At 37.9% G+C, this 17,837-nt stretch overlaps 1 protein-coding gene and 1 long non-coding RNA gene across 6 annotated transcripts in view; one reads left to right on the top strand and one right to left on the bottom strand.

The window, feature by feature from the left end:
* Positions 1-11,294, top strand: part of MPHOSPH8 (M-phase phosphoprotein 8) — a 100,992-nt gene extending 89,698 nt beyond the window's left edge. For 3 of the 5 annotated variants that reach the window (XM_064275401.1, XM_010593923.3, XM_023553098.2), the window contains 3 exons: positions 5,902-6,029; positions 6,945-7,028; positions 7,485-11,294. In XM_064275401.1, coding sequence (XP_064131471.1) covers positions 5,902-6,029; positions 6,945-7,028; positions 7,485-7,526 — 254 coding nt within the window. In that variant the 3' untranslated portion in view covers positions 7,527-11,294. Of the gene's footprint in view, positions 1-5,901; positions 6,030-6,944; positions 7,029-7,484 lie in introns of those variants that run through there. The other 2 variants (XR_010319120.1, XM_064275402.1) reach the window with 2 other exon arrangements.
* LOC111751672 (uncharacterized) overlaps positions 6,944-17,837 on the bottom strand; it is a 44,463-nt gene continuing 33,569 nt past the window's right edge. The window contains exon 5 of the long non-coding RNA XR_010319121.1: positions 6,944-11,291. This is a non-coding gene — a long non-coding RNA (uncharacterized LOC111751672). The remainder of the gene's footprint in view (positions 11,292-17,837) is intronic.

The following is a 17,837-nucleotide window of genomic DNA, read 5'->3' as shown; positions in this document are numbered from 1 at the left end:
GGAGAAGAACATCATGCTTGGCAGAGTACAGGGTCAGCGGAAAAGTGGAAGACCCTCAACGAGTGGCTGCAACAATGAGCTTAAGCATGACAAAGATTGTAAGGATGGCGCAGGACCGGGCAGTGTTTCTTTCTGTTGTGCATAGGGTCTCTATGAGTCGGAACTGACTCGACGGTACCTAACAACAACATATTGTCCCTTTAGTCATTATATAGTGTCCTTGCTTATCCTTTATGATGGATTTAACTTTAAAGTCTATTTTTTCAGAAATTAATATTGCCAGTCCTGCTCTTTTTTTTTTATAACTTTTATTAAGCTTCAAGTGAACGTTTACAAATCCAGTCTGTCACATATAAGTTTACATACATCTCACTCCCTACTCCCACTTGCTCTCCCCCTCTTGAGTCAGCCCTTTCAGTCTCTCCTTTCGTGACAATTTTGCCAGCTTCCCTCTCTCTCTATCCTCCCATCCCCCCTCCAGACAAGAGTTGCCAACACAATCTCAAGTGTCCACCTGATATAATTAGCTCACTCTTCATCAGCGTCTCTCTCCCACCCGCTGACCAGTCCCTTTCATGTCTGATGAGTTGTCTTCGGGGATGGTTCCTGTCCTGTGCCAACAGAAGGTCTGGGGACCATGGCCACCGGGATTCCTCCAGTCTCAGTCAGACCATTAAGTTTGGTCTTTTTATGAGAATTTGGGGTCTGTATCCCACTGATCTCCTGCTCCCTCGGGGGTCCTCTGCTGTGCTCCCTGTCAGGGCAGTCATCGATTGTGGCCGGGCACCAACTAGTTCTTCTGGTCTCAGGATGATGTAGGTCTCTGGTTCATGTGGCCCCTTCTGTCTCTTGGGCTCTTAGTTGTCGTGTGGCCTTGGTGTTCTTCATTTTCCTTTGCTCCAGGTGGGTTGAGACCAATTGATGCATATTAGATGGCAGCTTGTTAGCATTTAAGACCCCAGACGCCACATTTCAAAGTGGGATGCAGAATGATTTCATAATAGAATTATTTTGCCAATTGACTTAGAAGTCCCCGTAGTCCTGCTCTTTTTTGATTGCTGTTTTCTTGATATATTTTTTTCCATCGTTTGAGTTTTTGTTTGTGTCTCTGTGGGTAAAGTGTGTCTTGTTGGCAGCATATAAACGGATTTTTTTTAGTCCATTCTGCCACTCTCTGTCTCTTTATTGGTGCATTTAGTCCATTTATATTCAGCCTAATTATGGATAGCTATTTTATTTTTTTATGAGTTTAGTGCTGTCATTTTGATGTCTTTTTTTGTGTGTTGTTGACAGTTTCTTTTTACACTTAATTTTTTGTGCTGAGTAGTTTATATATTGTGTTTTCCTCTTATTTGTTGTTGTTTTTGTTTCTACTGAGTGTTTTTTTTCCTTGTATTTTATTTTGATGAGTAGGATTGTTAGTCTCCTTAGGGGTTACCTTAGTATTTCCCCCTATTTTTCTAAGTTTAAACCTAACTTTTATTTCTTCATATTGCCTTTACTTCCTCTCAATATGAAAGATCGATGACTATGTTTTGTAGTCCCTTTTTGTTTTAATGTTGTCTTCTTTTATATAATGACATTGCTGTTTCCCTGTTTTGAGCATTTTTTATCTTGATTTATTTTTGTGATTTCCCTATTGAGTTGACATCTCGTTGCTCTGTCCTGTGTTTTAGTCTTGGGTTGATATCTGATATTATTGATTTTATCTTCAGTTTTGGCAAGTTTGATTTAAATGTGTCTTGGTGACTTTCTTTTGAGATCAGTGAGCATCTGATATCTTTCACAATATCAGGGAAGTTTTCCACCAACAAATCTTCAACAATTCTCTCCATTTTTTCTGTTATCCCTCCCTATTCTGGTATTCCAATCAGTCGTAGGTTATTTCTCTTGATAGAATCCCACATGATTCTTAGAGTTACTTCATTTTTTTAAAGTTCTTTTATCTGATTTTTCTTCAGATATATTGGTGCTGTTTTATCTTCAATCTCACTAATTCTGCCTTCCACTTCCTCAGTTCTGCTCCTCTGACTTCTGTTATCTAATTCTGTAATTTTATTGTTAATCTTTTGAATTTCTGATTGCTGTCTATGGATTCTTGCAGATTGTTAAATTTTTTGTTGTGTTCTTTAATAAGCTTTTTAATTTCTGCAACTGCTTTATCTGTGTGTTCCTTGGTTTTTTCTGTTTATTGCCTGATCTCCTTCTTGATCCCATTCCTGATATCTTCAAGCATTCTGTATATTAATCTTTTGTATTCTGCATCTGGTAATTCCAGGAAGGCATTTTCATCCAGAAGATTCCTTTATTATTTGTCTTGAGAGCTTGTTGAAGCATTCCTCGTGTGCTTCTTTATGTGATTTGATATTGACTGTTGTCACCGAGCCATCTATATTCTAGCTTTTTGCTTTGTTTTATTTTGATATGCCCAAATAGGCTGCCTGAGCAAGCTAGCTTGATTATTTTTGCCCTTTGAAGCTCTAACATCCTGTCACCAGATGGCTAGAGCTGTTACCCAGGTATATAAGCCTAGGAGTCTATTCACTTTTCTTGTATGGATTCAGTTCAGGTGTCCAGGTAGTTGGTCATCAGGTGTGTGGTACAGGTTCTCTCCTACAGTCTTAGAGGGGCAGGGGGGGACTGGTGTAGGTACAGGTATCTGGTTGCAGCAGGGGGTTACGCTCTGGACAGGACAGGGCGCTGACAACTGTCCCCCAAGTGTCTGTGAGGAAAGCTCATCTCTGTTCCCTAGAGTGTACAGTTGGGTGGGTTCTGTAGACAGATCATGAGCACCCAGTGCTTTTGGTTGTAAGGACAGGGAGGTAGCAGTTACTGCTGGACCCCTGTCGTGGGTGTCTAGGTGACATGGGTGGAGCCAGCAGTCCTTAGCCCCTGATGTGGGTAGGTGAGGACCCTGTTTAATAGCAAGGAAGTATCAAACATCAAATACTGATCTGTCCACTGCACAGCTGGAACAGATGAAATGTGCCAACAGGGCTTATTCTCCTGAAATAGGCTCCCACAGGTCCGTGCAGGGGGGGAAAGTTATTCAAAGTGCACGTACCATTTATGCCTAGACATGACCCACATCTGTCCTGAGCTCCCCAGCTTAGTGGAGCTGGCAGATTATCTTTTCCCCGATTGTGAATATATTCCTTCTCCAAGGCCGGGAGAATGGCTCAGGGCACTCAGCCGGGCCTATCTCAGGCCCAGGGAAATCGACAGCCACTGAAGCCACCTTGGGGGCTGGGGGCGCAGTAAAATATACGTAGGTACTTAGCTTTTGCTGAGACCCCCATTCTTCTCTGGTTCCGTAGGTGTGAGTAGGTTGTGTGGCTGGTTGTCTCTCCCTGAGGAAACTACATCCAGAACGCTACTGCCACCCCGACACGTTCGCTTCAGCGAATGGTGCCTGAGGGTTCCCAGCAATTCAGGTCCTGCAACTCCTCTCCACTTCTGAACCGTCTCTCCCTCCCTGTGCCACTCAGTCCATTTTCTAACTTTGCCTTTGATGTTCAGGGCTCCTAGCTTGTCATAAATAGAATCGTTACACTTATTTCTTTGGGTCTTTGTTGTAAGAGGGATCACCGGAAGCGTCTGACTACTCCACCTTCTGCCTGGCCTCATGTATTTGTTTTTGTTTTGTAATCTATCAATGAAAACAATTAGGTTCCAAAGCTTTGCTCTTATATTTTCTTCCAAGAACTTTATGGATTTAGATTTAACATTTAGGCCCTTGATCCATCTTGAATTAGTTTTTGTGTTTGCTGTGAGGTATGGATCTTGTTTCATTTTCTGCATATAGAATTCCAGTTTTGCCAGCAGTGTTTGTTGAAGACTGTTCCTTCCCCATTACAGACAGCTGTTCTTAACATTTTAGTGATTAGTGAACTTAGCCCTGGGGAATTGTAATTTGTGCATTTTAATTTTCACATATCCCTCATAATTTCTAAAGCTCAAAAGTAGATTATATGTATGCCAGCCAGGCAAGCAAGCAAGCATAGATTAACTGGAATGGCCCCTTTGGTTAATGTGTGAGGCCAGCCAGTCATCCACTGTCTGTTATTATTCTAGTAGTATATTCTATGAGTGGATGAATTTGGGGTTACAGAGTCCAGTGTCTGTAACCATGAGAATTTTTTCCATTAATCTGAAATTTGACCACACAAATACCCTGTCATCCTCAAATCCTTGCCATCCAACATGTGGTCTCTGAAGACAGCATTTTTAGTGTCATCTGGGATCCTGTTTGATGTATAGTCAGGCCCCGACTCTGGACCACATGGATTTCAGTTGTACATCATGTTGAAAGCATAGTTTGGCTGAGAAAATCTGTATTGCTATCATTAAACAGCTGCTAACAAATTTGCTAGGATCCCTTGTGTCATTTTGTATTTATGAAATTTAAGTATTTGTCAGTTAGTGTAAAACTGACAAATGAAGACGTCTTCCTTAGATCTAACTTATTTTGACTGGCAGCAGTGTAAACATCACCTGAGTTAAAGAATTTTCAAGGCGACTTCATTATTGTTTGGGTGGTTTGTACCGGAGTCACAGAAGACTCAGCCCTCCAGTGGTCTGCAGCATGGCATCCCAGCTGCATATTTCATAGTGGAGCTGAGGGGTAAGGGACCAAGAAAGACTGTCCCAACATTACTGCCAGGCCTTTTGATCCTCAGTGCTCTATGTCGGGGAAGTCGTATGAAATAGCCAGAGAGCAAAATCAGTGTCAGAGCATGAACAGCTTGAAAGGAGAGGCAAGAAAGCAAGGGTCCCAGACTGCTGTTTTTTTCCTGGTAACAGAGCAGATGAATGAAACGTATCTTTGGGGTCTCTTTCATAGTCTGCTCTTGTTGATAACTGGCCTAGATCAATGTCTCACGTTAAAAACGGTTAGTTTACCAGAAAGGTCATTGAGCTCATGTACCTGTTATATTCAAATATAACAAATAGGTGTATGATTAATTCAAAAAATGAATTTTACAGATTATTTTGGATAGTCAGTAAAAACTTCATCTCCTGCTAACATTTTTTTTCCAGAATTAGACTGTTTCTAATTAATCAGAAAATTTAGAAGAGGCAAAACAGTATGTACAAAAAAATGGAAAATTACTCAATCCATAGCCACAGGGAACCACTATAGAAATGTCTGTGGATTTGCTTCCATAAACATTGCTTTTTTAATTTTATTTATTTTGTTCCTTTAGATGTTGAAAATATACACAGCAAAACATACACCAATTCAAGTTTCTACATGTATAATTCAGTGACATTCTTCGAGTTGTGCAACTACTCTCATCCTTTGTCTGAGTTGTTCCTCCCCTATTAACATAAATTCACTACTCCCTAAGGTTCCTGTCTGATCTTTGGACTTGCAGTTGTCAATCTGATCCAAAATAGATAGATCTTAAAAGAGCATAATGCTCAAGGCAGACTTTTTTTACTAGGTAAGATATTGTTTGGTTTTAAGAAGACTTCAGGGGATATTTGATGGCGCCAGAAAGTCTGGATTCTGTGAGAATTTGAAATGCTGTTTTGTGGCATCTTTTAAATACCACTTTAAAGAAATTTCAAAATCTTAAATGGCTTTAGTGTAGAAAAGCATATTTAAAAGTGTGTCTCATGAGCTATCAATAGGGAGGGATTTACTTGGACAAAAAAAGGGTTTTGTGGTTTGGGAAATGCTACATTAAACACATCGTCAAACATAAGAGCTTCGCAAAGCCTTCAGCATGGGCCGTGGGTGGTGAGCTGGGTAGACTGACTTCCTTGTCTCAGTGCTCATCCCTGTGGGCTTGTCAGTGGTGACACACTGTGCTCATAAAATGAATTTGTAATAAAATTAAAGTTCATTTTATTAAGATTTATAATAAATTGTGTATTTGTATCTCCCTTATTCAGGCTCTGGCATCCTGCTGTTTATTTTCCATGCAAACTTTCTGGGTAAAGAAGTTATTGCTCGGCTCTGTGGACCATGTAGTGTACAAGCTGTAGTTTTAAATGATAAATTTCAACTTCCTGTTTTTCTGGTAAGATTTTTTTGTAGCTCAATACTGAAAATTACTACCTCCTAATCAAAAGTAGTACAGGTAACTTTTCATTTTAAATCCGTTATAATAAAATACAATCATTAAAATTTAGTAAACCAGTGTGACCCATGAAGTAAAATTATTCTAAACATTGTTAATAAAAATCTTATTCATTTTGTGCCTTAAATTATGCTTACCGTAATGCCTCAGAGCCTACCTTATTCTGAATATAAAGTTTTATGGTTATAATAAATTTTAAATATTATGCCTTTTTTCTCCTCTTGTAATGAAAAACATTGACAAGAAAATTTAGAAAATTCAAAAGCACAAAAAGTTTATTTGTGCTTTCAATATCTAAATTCAAACACTCTATTAACATTGGTTGTATTTATGCCTAGTTTTAACACATGATCTGAATAATCATTACTAGTTTTATTTTTTTAACTCATCATGAAAATGTAAAAAGTACTAAATAATATACTAGTGGCTATGCAAATACTTTGTAAAAATGCTCTTAAAGAATTTTGTGCATATAACTTTGCCACATTTAGAATTTTCCTTAAGCTAAATTAAACAAAATTAACTGGGTATGAACATTTTTAACACTCATGCTTTATGAAGCTGAATACATTCTAATCTGAAAGATATATCTAGATATATAGTCTTTGCAGATAAATCCTAAAAGCTTTATTTGCATCTTTTTAATAAATTAAGGGAAAAATAAGGAAATCCCAGCATATTGACTTATAAAAAATCAAACACCAAACTTCTGTATGATTCTGTTTGAAATCATTTGAGTTATAAAGGTTTCTGGTCTCTATTATAATGTTATACTGTTAAGACTAATCGTGTTTGTTTTTGGATGTAGAAGTTTCTAAAGAAATACTTTGTTTTTTTGGTCTCTTTCCACTCTAGGATAGTCATTTTGTTTATTCATTCAGTCCTGTTGCTGGCCCCAATAAACTCTTCATAAGGTTGACGGAAGCACCCTCTGCTAAGGTAAAAATTCTTTCCTCAAATTGTTACTCCAGATCACTTCATTATCATCAGAAAAAATTTTCAGGGACATTGTGCTCCTTAGTTTCTGGAAGAAGGGCCTGTCCTAGAGATAAGTGTTCCCTAGGGTTAGCAATTCTAGGTTCACCTTACTTTTATCTAGATCTAAAATGTGCCAGGCATAGATAATGAAATGTGCCAACGAAGAGACTAATGAGAATACATCTCAAGTTAGTTCTAGGCTTTGGTATTTACTTGCCATTACTGTTACTGTTTTTAACATATCCTAAAAGCAAATTATAAGCCCTTGGGGTTTTTTTTTGTAACAATGGAAACAGCACCAAGTTGAAAATATTGCCCAGTAAGAGAAATGGGTGTAGGCTGTTTTGTTTTCTTCCTCTTTTTAGAAAAGGTGAACTCTGTACTTCTGTACTGATACGTATTTTTTTCTTCCAATAGGTTAAGTTGCTAATAGGTGCGTACAGAGTGCAGCTGCAATGAACAAAGGATTGTGATGGAGTTTTTTTCAGACCTGTTTTTAAGTACTCTCTTCACAGCAGTTTGGAATTCTTCTGGCCCATCTAATACGTTCAGATTTAAAGTCTTATCTGTAAACCTCTTGCAGTTCAAGGCCTGTCATCTGTTGTAGTCTTTAAGATGGGACACAGTTGTTCTAATAGATTATAAAATATACATGTAAGTATTCGTGCCAGTATTCTGAAGTCTCCCTGTTGCGGTGTGCAGACTGCATATTTCAGTTCTCCACAATGTGGAATGCTAAATGAGGATTATTTAAGAAAATTAAAGGAAAGATCTTTTTTAAACTTCAAATTTTCTACTAGCCCTGGTGAATTCTGTGTTAAAAAAAAAAAAAATCAAGTGTAAAGTTTTTGTTTGCTTACAGCAAGGGAGGCATGTTACATTCAAGACACCCAAGCACTAGATAAAGTGTGAATTTGCTGCCCTTGAAGTATGACTAGTTTGACTAGGCATGCTGAGTGGGCAAAGGTGTGATCTATTTATAATATGTACTTGCTACAGATCCAGAGCAGCAAGGTTGGAATTGACAATAACTTTGTAAATTTGAAGTTATTATCCTTTGGAAAGGTAGCTAGGTGATAATATCTGAATCTAAAACATAGCAAGAATGTAAACCAGGACGTTAGCCCTAAGGGGATTGTTTGTTAACTTTTATCCTTATTCTTGAAATCCATCAAGTTATTTGGAAAAGCTAGATCCTGTGCCCTTATTTTGAAAAACTGGAAAAGCTTAAATCCCACCGGTGCCTTGCTGCCCTGGTTGCTACTTCAGATGCCACAGTGCCTCTATGTGAACAGTTACCGCGAGTATAGATTGCTCACGGGTATGTAGCTCTCCTGTCCTTTTAGGACATATTTTCCAGACACTAATCAAGCTCGGATTTAGTTTCTGATTAGTTTGTAATTGTGTGAATTGTAATTTTAATGAAAAATTTTTAAGAATGTCACATATTACATCCACACACATTTAAATAGACATTTCAGAGAGCTGTTTTTACTATATAACCTAATACTGCCTTTTCCTACAGTTTTCTCAATAAAACACAATGTTGGTCTTTTTATTTCTTCTCTATGTAGAGTCTCAGGACTTCAAGGTGTGGTTTTCAGTTTAATGAGGATTGAGAATGAGTTTTTTCAACCAAATTGCATCATAGCTTTCTGGGCAAAAAAGAGGTTTGCGTTAGCAACAGTGCATAAGCTAGGAATTTTAAGGGAGACAGTAGTGTCTTGGTCAGCGCTACATATAAATGAGGTTTTAAGTAAAATATGTTTTATCCCACAATCATGTCTAGGATATAAACAGCCTTACCAGGGATACATTAGAAAATATACTTTTTCAAGGAGGTAAGAAAAAACGTACAAAACAAGTAGAAAACTGAACACAGTTCCTTTAAGGAGCTTAGGTTGAGAAATGGGAAAGCTGTGAAAAATCAACAAGTATGAAAGCTAGGGAGGAAGGTATGTTGGGAAGGTATACATGCCCCCCCTCTTCTATTTTGACTGAAACAGGGTTAGGGACAGAAAAACATGTTAAAATTTGAGATAATTTAGGTGGTTAACACTGCATTTGAGTTGTCCCTATCTCAGCTTTCAACAGTTTTGTGCCACATGGCACACAGTTAAGTGTCTACTACAAATACAGTATATAGCCACATAATTTATTACAGTTGTTTTATGTCTCTGTAACCAAGTAAACAGCACACTTGGATTCTCTATAATTCTTGAATGGGGACTGAAAAATAAATGCTGGAAGCTCTGGTGGCTTAAAGATTAAAAGGGCTTGAATCAGCTGGAACATCACTTTAGAGCTGTTTCTGTGATGAGGCAGCCATCCTATCAGAGTGCAGACAATGCTGCAACTTGGGATTGCAGTAAAATATTCAAAAAAGTGTAAGCAATGATTTCTCTGGGAAATGGGATTTTCTAATAACAACGTACTAAAAGGTTTATAGATAAGGTATACTTAGTACCACAGGTCGAGTCCAAAGCATATAGGTAATAAAGGATGTACACTACAGAATATATATAACTCGGGTTTTGTTTATAGTATAAGACCCCAGTGATGTCATGACTAAGAAGATAATCACAAATTGAATGAATTACTCTTTGACCAAACTCACTGAAAAACAATTACCACAGAACTTTCTACTTCACTTTAAAAAAAAAAAAAATTACTCCTCTGCCATTATTCCTTTCCAGTGTATAATAAGGTAAGGATAGTACATGTGCATTAACTAGGTTATTCAATTAATTGCTAACTATATTTTTATAATACGAGTTAGTGTTATTATCTACAGTAATGAGTTTGGCAGTAGTAGAAAGTACATTAATACAAGCTTCAATACCTAGTACAATAAATGCTGAAAAAGTACAACTGGATATAAGGGAAGTTTGGTTTCAGTCCAGGAATATAAATTATTCCACTTTATGTATCTATTTCCCCTCTGAATTCATTCAAATTTTGATACTTAAATTTGTAAAATTTACTTAGTGGAATGTCAGAAGACTGAACTTGAAGCACAGGTATTGATTTTTGAAGTCTACACAATGTTATACTTGTAGCTTCTAAAGGTTACCACCATCCTGAATTTACTTCATCCAGAATGCAAATAGTGCTGGCAAGGTTTAACAAACAGCCAGAATGTTACCAATGAAAAGGCCTACTAGTTCTTTAAAATAAAGAAATAGAAAAGCATAAGGAGTGTTCCTAGCAGACACCAGGGAAAAACAACAAACATCAGAATATCATAAGCTATAAAATAACAGTACAAACTATTTTGAAAACTTTAATATTTCATGCATTTAACATGTTTCATAGCATACTATCGTATAAACCCCTAGAATTTTGAAGTTGTAAAACTTTATTGATCTCTACTAAGTAAATTCTGACAGAGGATGGATGCATATTACTTTATTCACTGACCTTTGGAAATTGATTGTTTTGTGCTAGTTTGCAGGTAATGCTACTTAAGCACAGAAGAGCCTTACTAGTAAGCTAGAATATTATAATGACATTCTAAACTGTGACAGTGAGGGTTTACAATTCAATCAAGACCAAGTGAAAACGGGGAGTAGTCACCTGCCCATCTTGCACACCCAGGGAACCAACTCCCACTTGGAATCCAAGCCTACTTATCTGGCATCAGTTTAGAATGAGAAAATGATTTGTCTATCACCATAATACGTTTTATCTGCCTTTATTTGTCCATCCCATTATTTTTCTTAGAGTGAGAACTACATATTTTAAGTTAAAAACACTATTTTCCTAACAACAATGCCAAATTTCTTATCGTGGGGGCTGACCCAAAATTAAGGGCTACAGAGCAGTGGTAAAAATCCTTCTACTGATGCCTAGTTACAGGGAGTTAAGAAGGGAAGGTCATTACTCTGAATTTACGGGCTACTGTCATAGAATTTTCCAACATTAACCAGCAAGACTACTAGACTACTACACCACCACAAGAGGTAGATACTATTTTGATTTAATTAAAGCCATACACACACACACAACTGAATCAAAATGAGAACCTGAGCTTGCATTTATTCCAGATATTTTAAGCACAGCAAATGTGTTTGTAAGGCATATGTTAAAAGAAAGTGTTTATGATTGTTTTTATATACATAAATTCTTTATACGGAGAAAGAATTTCACAAATGAAGTAAGATTTGCCTTCTGGATTGTTTCTCCTGTATCATTAAAAGTGTTTCTCCCATAAAATCATTTGACCTGGGGAAAAAAAGACCAAATTCTTTGTTAACAGATACAAATTAAAATTCATCCTATACTTTTCTAAAGAAGAAAAAAGCAGATTAAGTTTTAAAGAAAATAATTTGCCAGATTAGAATTACTGAGCAGAAGACTAAACAATCAAGAACTGAATTATTATACCTGAACTATTTATAAAAATAAAATCTCATTTTCTCCCCTAATCCTATTGAAAGCAAGTACTTCTACTGGCATTTTATTGTGAACTCTTATATAAGAGATTAACCAAATACTGAAGAGTTCAGTATGCTGATGATATAAAGCAGTGGTTCTCCAAATATAGGCCCCACCACAGACCATCGGAAACAAACCCTGGGGTTCCCTCCCAACCCGTCTTTGTGTGTGTGTGTGTGTGTGCATGCACCTTGCTTTAGATGAAAGTTTACACACCAAATTAGTTCCCCGTTCTATTTATACACAAATTGTTTCATGACATTGGCTACAATCCCTGCAATATGTCAGCACTCTCCCCCATTCCACCCGTTTCCATTTGTCCAGTTTTCATATCCCTTCCTGCCTTCTTGTCCTTGCCTTTAGGCAGGTGTGGCCCATTTGCTCTCATATACTTAACTGCATGTGTTATTGTTTGTTTTACTGGCCTGTTTTATCTGTGGCTGAAAGGTAGACTTTGGGAGTGGCTTCAGTTCTGAGTTAACAGGGTGTCTGGGGGGCCATAGTCTCAGGAATTCCTCCAGTCACCATCAGACCAGTAAGTCTGGTCTTTTTTTTTTTGGAGAATTTGAATTTTGTTCTGCATTTTTCTCCTGCTCTATCTAGGCCCCTCTATTGTCCTCCCTGTCAGAGTTCTCCATGCTGGTAGCCAGGCACCATCTAGTTCTGGGCTCAGGCTAGTAGACACTGTGGTTCATGTGGTCCATTAGTCCTCCGGACAAATATTTTCCGTGTTTCCGTCATTCTCCTTTGTTCTGGACAAGATGGGACTAATACAGTTGTATCTTAGGTGGCCACTTTTAAGATCCCAGATGCATAATAAAGAGCATTTATGCAAAGCCAACAGCCAACATCATTCAACATTGTGCAGGAGGTCCTAGCCAGAGCAATAAGGCAAGAAAAAGAAATACAGGGCATTCAAATAAGTAAGGAAGAAGTAAAAGTATCCCTATATTCACAGATGATTTATGCTCTTAAACACAGAAAAGCCAAAGGATCCACGAGAAAACTACTGAAACTAATAGAAGATTTCAGCAAAGTATCAGAATATAAGATAAACATACAAAAATCAGTTGAATTCCTCTACACCAACAAAGAGAACTTTGAAAAGAAAATCACCAAAATCAATACCGGTTACAATAGCCCCCAAGATTAAAAAATATTTTTAATTTTATTTTTGCTTAATCTTGGGGGCTATTGTAAACAGTATTGATTTTGGTGATTTTCTTTTCAAAGTTCTCTTTGTTGGAGTACTAAGGAATAAATCTAAACAGAGACATGAAAGACCTATACAAAGAAAACTACAAAAACACTACTGCAAGAAACCAAGAGACCTACATAAACAGAAAAACCTACCATGCTCATGGATAGAACCAACACTGAAATTGTCGATTCTGCCCAAAGCGATGTACAGATGTAATGCAATCCTGATCCAAATTCCAAAGTCATTTTTTAACAACATGTAGAAACAAATCACCATGGGACGGGAAGAGACCCTGGGTAAGTAAGGCATTGCCGAAGAATAAGAGCAAAGTAGGAGGCCTCACACTACCAGATTTTAGAGCCTTTTATACCGCCACAGTAGTCAAAACAGCCTGGTATTAGTACAGTAACAGATATAGACCAGTGGAACAGAATTGAGAACGCAGACGTAAATCTATCCACCAACGGGCAGCTGATACTGACAAAGGCAGAAAGTCCATTAAATGGGGAAAAGACGGTCTCTTTTTTTTTTTTTAGCAAATGGTGCTGGCCTAAGTGGATATCCATTTGCCAAAAAAAGAAACTGGACCCAGACTTCACACCATACACAAAAACTAACTCAAAATGGTTCAAAGACCTAAATATAAAATGTTGAAGATCATGAAGAAAAAAAAGAGACAACACTAGGAGCCCTAATACATAGCATAAATAGTATACAAACCATAACTAACAACGCACAAATACCAGCCAAGAGAAACTGGGAGCTCCTAAAAATCCAACACTTACGCACATCAAAAGACTTCACCAAAAGAGTAGAAAGAAAAACAAAAATTTTTTGGCTACGACATACCTGATAAAGGTCTAATCTCTTAAATCTACAAGACACTGCCAACACCTCAACAACAGAAAGGCAAATAATCCAATAAAAAAAATGGGCAAAGGATATGAACAGACACCTCACCAAAGAAGACATTCAGGCGGCTAACAGACACATGAGGAAACGCTTACAATCATTAGCCATTAGAGAAATGCAAATCAACAGTACAATGAAATACCATCTCACCCTAATCCAAATGGATTAAAGCTGGGCCTAAACTAAATGGAGAAATTGTGGAGAGACTGGAACACTTATTTACGCACGGCTGGTGGGAACATAACATGTGACAACTTTGGAAAATGATTTGGTGCTTCAAATAGAAATACCATACAATCCAGCAATCCCACTGCTAGGAATATATCCTAGAGAAATAAGAGCAGTCACACAAATAGAATATGCACACCCATGTTCACTGCAGCATTTTCACAATAGCAAAAAAAAAAAAAAGGAAACAACTTAGGTGCCCATCAACAGACAAATGGATAAACAAATCATGGTACAAACACACAATGATAAATAACAATGATCAATCTGCAAAAAAAATCTCACATCATGGATGAATCTGGAGGGCATTATGGTGAGTGATATTAGTCACAAAAATATTGTGTGAAACCACTATTATAAGAACTCAAGGTTTAAACAGAAAAAAAATTTTGATGGTACAAGGGTGGGGGGAATTCACTTAACTAGATAGTAGACAAAGATCAACTTCAGTGAAGGGAAGGAAAACACACAATACAGGGGAAGTCAGCACAACAGGACCTAAGCAAGAGCTAGTAAGCTTCCTGGACACATCCAAACTTTGAGGGACAAAGTAACGGGGGCTCGAGCCTGGGGACCGCAGTTTCAGGGGGCATCTAGGTCAACTAGCATAACAAGGTTTATTAAGAAGATGTTCTGCATCTTACTCTGGTGAGTGGCATCTGGGGTCTTAAAAGCTTGCGAGTGGCCATCTAAGAAGCACCAACTTGTCCCATACCACTTGAAGCAAAGGGAAATGGAGAAAACCAAAGGCGTAAGGAAAATACTAGGCCAAGAGACTAAAGGACCACAGAAACCAGAGACTCCACTAGCACACAACTGAGTCCCAGAGAGAGCGAGAGGAAAATGTGGAGCAGAACTCAAGTTCACATAAAAACACCAGACTTAATGGTCTGACAGAGACTGGAGGAGTCCCCGAAAATGAACTGAAACCATCCCCAAAGTCCACTCTTCAAAGATTAAAAAACAAAAGCCGTTGCCATCGTGTCAATTTTGACTCATAGTGACCCTATAGGACAGAGTAGAACTGCCCCATAGAGTTTCCAAGGAGCACCTGGTGGATCCAAACTGCCGACCTTTTAGTTAGCAGCTCTAGCACTTAACCACTACACCACCAAGGTTTTCAGACAAAGATCAGGCAGGACTATGAAACAAAAAATACATGTGAGAAGTGTGCTTCTTAGTTCAATCAGATACAGGACACCAAATGGGCGGCTCCTGTCCTGAGACAAAATGAGAAGGCAGAAAGGGACAGGAACTGGTTGAATGGACATGGAACCCAGGTTAGAAAGGAGGAGTGTGCTGTCACATTGTGGGGATTGCAACTAATGTCTCAAAACAATGTGTATAAATTTTTGTATGAGAAATTAACTTGAGCTGTAAACTTTCACCTAAATCACATGGAAAAAAAAAAAAAAAAAAAAAACCCCAGATGCTACTGACAACAAAGTAGGACACAGAACATACTCTTTATGAACTATGTTATGCCAGCCAACCTAGATACCCCCAGAGACCATGATCCACAGCCCTCAGCCCCAGTAACTTGGTGTTTGGATGTATTTAGGAAGTATCTATGACTTTGCCCCGTTTGTGTTCTATTACATATATGAATATACATACTGTACATATAAATAACCAAAAACTAAACCCAGTGCCGTAGAGTCGATTCCGACTCATAGCGACCCTATAGGACAGGGTAGAACTGCCCCATAGAGTTTCCAAGGAGCACTTGGTGGGTATATTCCTATATGCCCTCCTTCCCCAATTCAACATTTGTATCTGACTACATATATCTGCTATTATTTGTTTATACTGTTGTTGTATAAGCTATGGTATTTATAGTGCTTGCCTTTTTTTTCCTTTGTGTTCCTGTACGAGTCTTCCTTTGCCTTGGTCAAGTTGTGCTGACTTTCCCTATATTGTGCAGTCTTCCCCTTTACCAAGGTTAACACTTGTCTACCATCCAGTAACTCCCCCCCACCCCTTCCTCATAACTATAAAAGATTGTTTCTTTCTGTGTGTAAACCTTTTCTTGAATTTTTATAATAGTTGTCTCATACAATGTTTGTCCTTTTGTGACTGACTTATTTCATTCACCGTAATGCCATCCAGATTCATACATGTTGTGCGATGTTTCCCGGATTCTTCATTTTTCTTTGTTGTTGCATAGTATTCCAATGTCTGTATGTACTATAATTTGTTTACCCATTCATCTGTTAATGGACACTTAGGCTATTTCCATCTTTTTTGCTATTGTGAATAATGGTGCAATGAGCATGAGTATGCATATTTTTATTCATGTGATGGCTCTTATTTCTCTAGGATATATTCCTAGGAGTGGGATTGCCAGATCATATGGTATTTCTATTTCTAGCTTTTTAAGAAAGCGTCCTTTTTTTCAGTGGTTGCACCATTTTACATTTCCACCAGCAGCGCATAAATGTTCCAGTCTCTCCACACCTAGCCAGCATTTACTGTTTTCTGAATTCTTGATCAGTGCCATTCTTGCAAAGGTGAGATGGTTTTGATTTGCGTTTCTCTCATGGCTAAAGATAGTGATTTGGTGACCATATATTTGGTGGCTACCTGAATGTCCTCTTTTGGTGGTGTCTGTTCATATCCTTTGCCTCGTCTTTTCTTGCTGAGTTCAAGTTTTCTGTATATTTTAGAGATTAAACCTGTATCAGCTATTTCGTTGCCAAAGTTTTTTCCCAATTTGTAGGTTCTCTTTTTACTCTGTTGGAAAAGTCTTTTGATGAGCATAACTACTTAATTTTCAGGTTTTTTTTTTTAGTTATGTAGTTCACCTTCTGGAGTTGGTACATTTTTAGTTATGCTTGGTGTTCTATTTTTGCCATGAATTAGCCCTGACCATACATTTTCTTTCATGAACTTTAGAGTTTTAGGTTTTACAATGAGGTCTTTCATCCATTCTGAGTTAATTTTTAAGTATGCTCTGAGGTATGGACCCTGTTTCATATTCTGCAAATGGAAATTCAGTTTTGCCAGCACCATTTGTTGAAGGTGCTATCTCTTCCCCAGTTAATGGACTTCGACCCTTTGCAGAAGATCAGGTATCCATAGGTGGATGGATTTATTTCTGGGTTCTCAATTCTGTTCCATTGGTCTATGTGTTGTATCACTACGAGGCTGTTTTGGCACTCCTGTACCTGTATAGTAGGTTCTAAGATATAGTAGTGTGAGGCCTCCTACTTTGCTCTTCTTTTTCGGTAATGTTTTACTTATCTGGGGGCTCTTTTGTTTCCATATAAAGTTGGTGATTAGTTTTTCCATCTCAGATCTTCATGAGGATTGACTTGTATCTATCGATTACTTTGGGTAGTGTTGACATTTTCACAATGTTAACATCATCCTATCCACAAGCATGGTATTTCCATTCATGAAGGTCTCTTCATTTCTTGCAGTAGTATTTTGTACTTTTCATTATGTGAGTCTTGGAAACCCTGAGGGGCATAGTGGTTAAGAGCTACAGCTGCTAACAGGCAGTTCGAATCCATCAGGCGCTCCTTGGAAACTCTATGAGGCAGTTCTACTCTGTCCTATAGGTTGCTATAAATAACCCTAAAAATTAGGGGTGGTAAAGATTTGTATTGTTTTTCTGATTTCCTTTTTGGAGTTCTCTTTGTTAGTGTAGAGAAATCGATTGACTTTTGTATGTTGTTCTTACGTTGTATATTGAATACCACTATTAGTTTCAGTAGCTTTCTTGTGGATTCTCTGGGATTTTCTATGTATGAGATCGTATCATCCCGGAATAGGGATAGTTTTACTTCTTCTTACCAATTTGGATGGCCTTTATTTCCCTTATTATCTTATTGCTCTGGCTAGGCCTTCCAGCACAGTGTTGAATAAGACTGGTTATCAAGGGCATCCTTGACTGGTCCCCATTCTCAGGGGGAATGCTTTTGGTTTCTCCCTCTTGAGAATATATATGCCTTTAATTATGTTGAGGAATTTCTATTCTATTCCTATCT

The sequence above is a fragment of the Loxodonta africana genome, chromosome 23, assembly GCF_030014295.1.
Source record: "Loxodonta africana isolate mLoxAfr1 chromosome 23, mLoxAfr1.hap2, whole genome shotgun sequence".
Taxonomy (NCBI): Eukaryota; Metazoa; Chordata; class Mammalia; order Proboscidea; family Elephantidae; genus Loxodonta; species Loxodonta africana.
The sequence above is the reverse complement of the archived record's forward strand: the minus strand, read 5'-3'. Positions and strand labels throughout refer to the sequence as shown.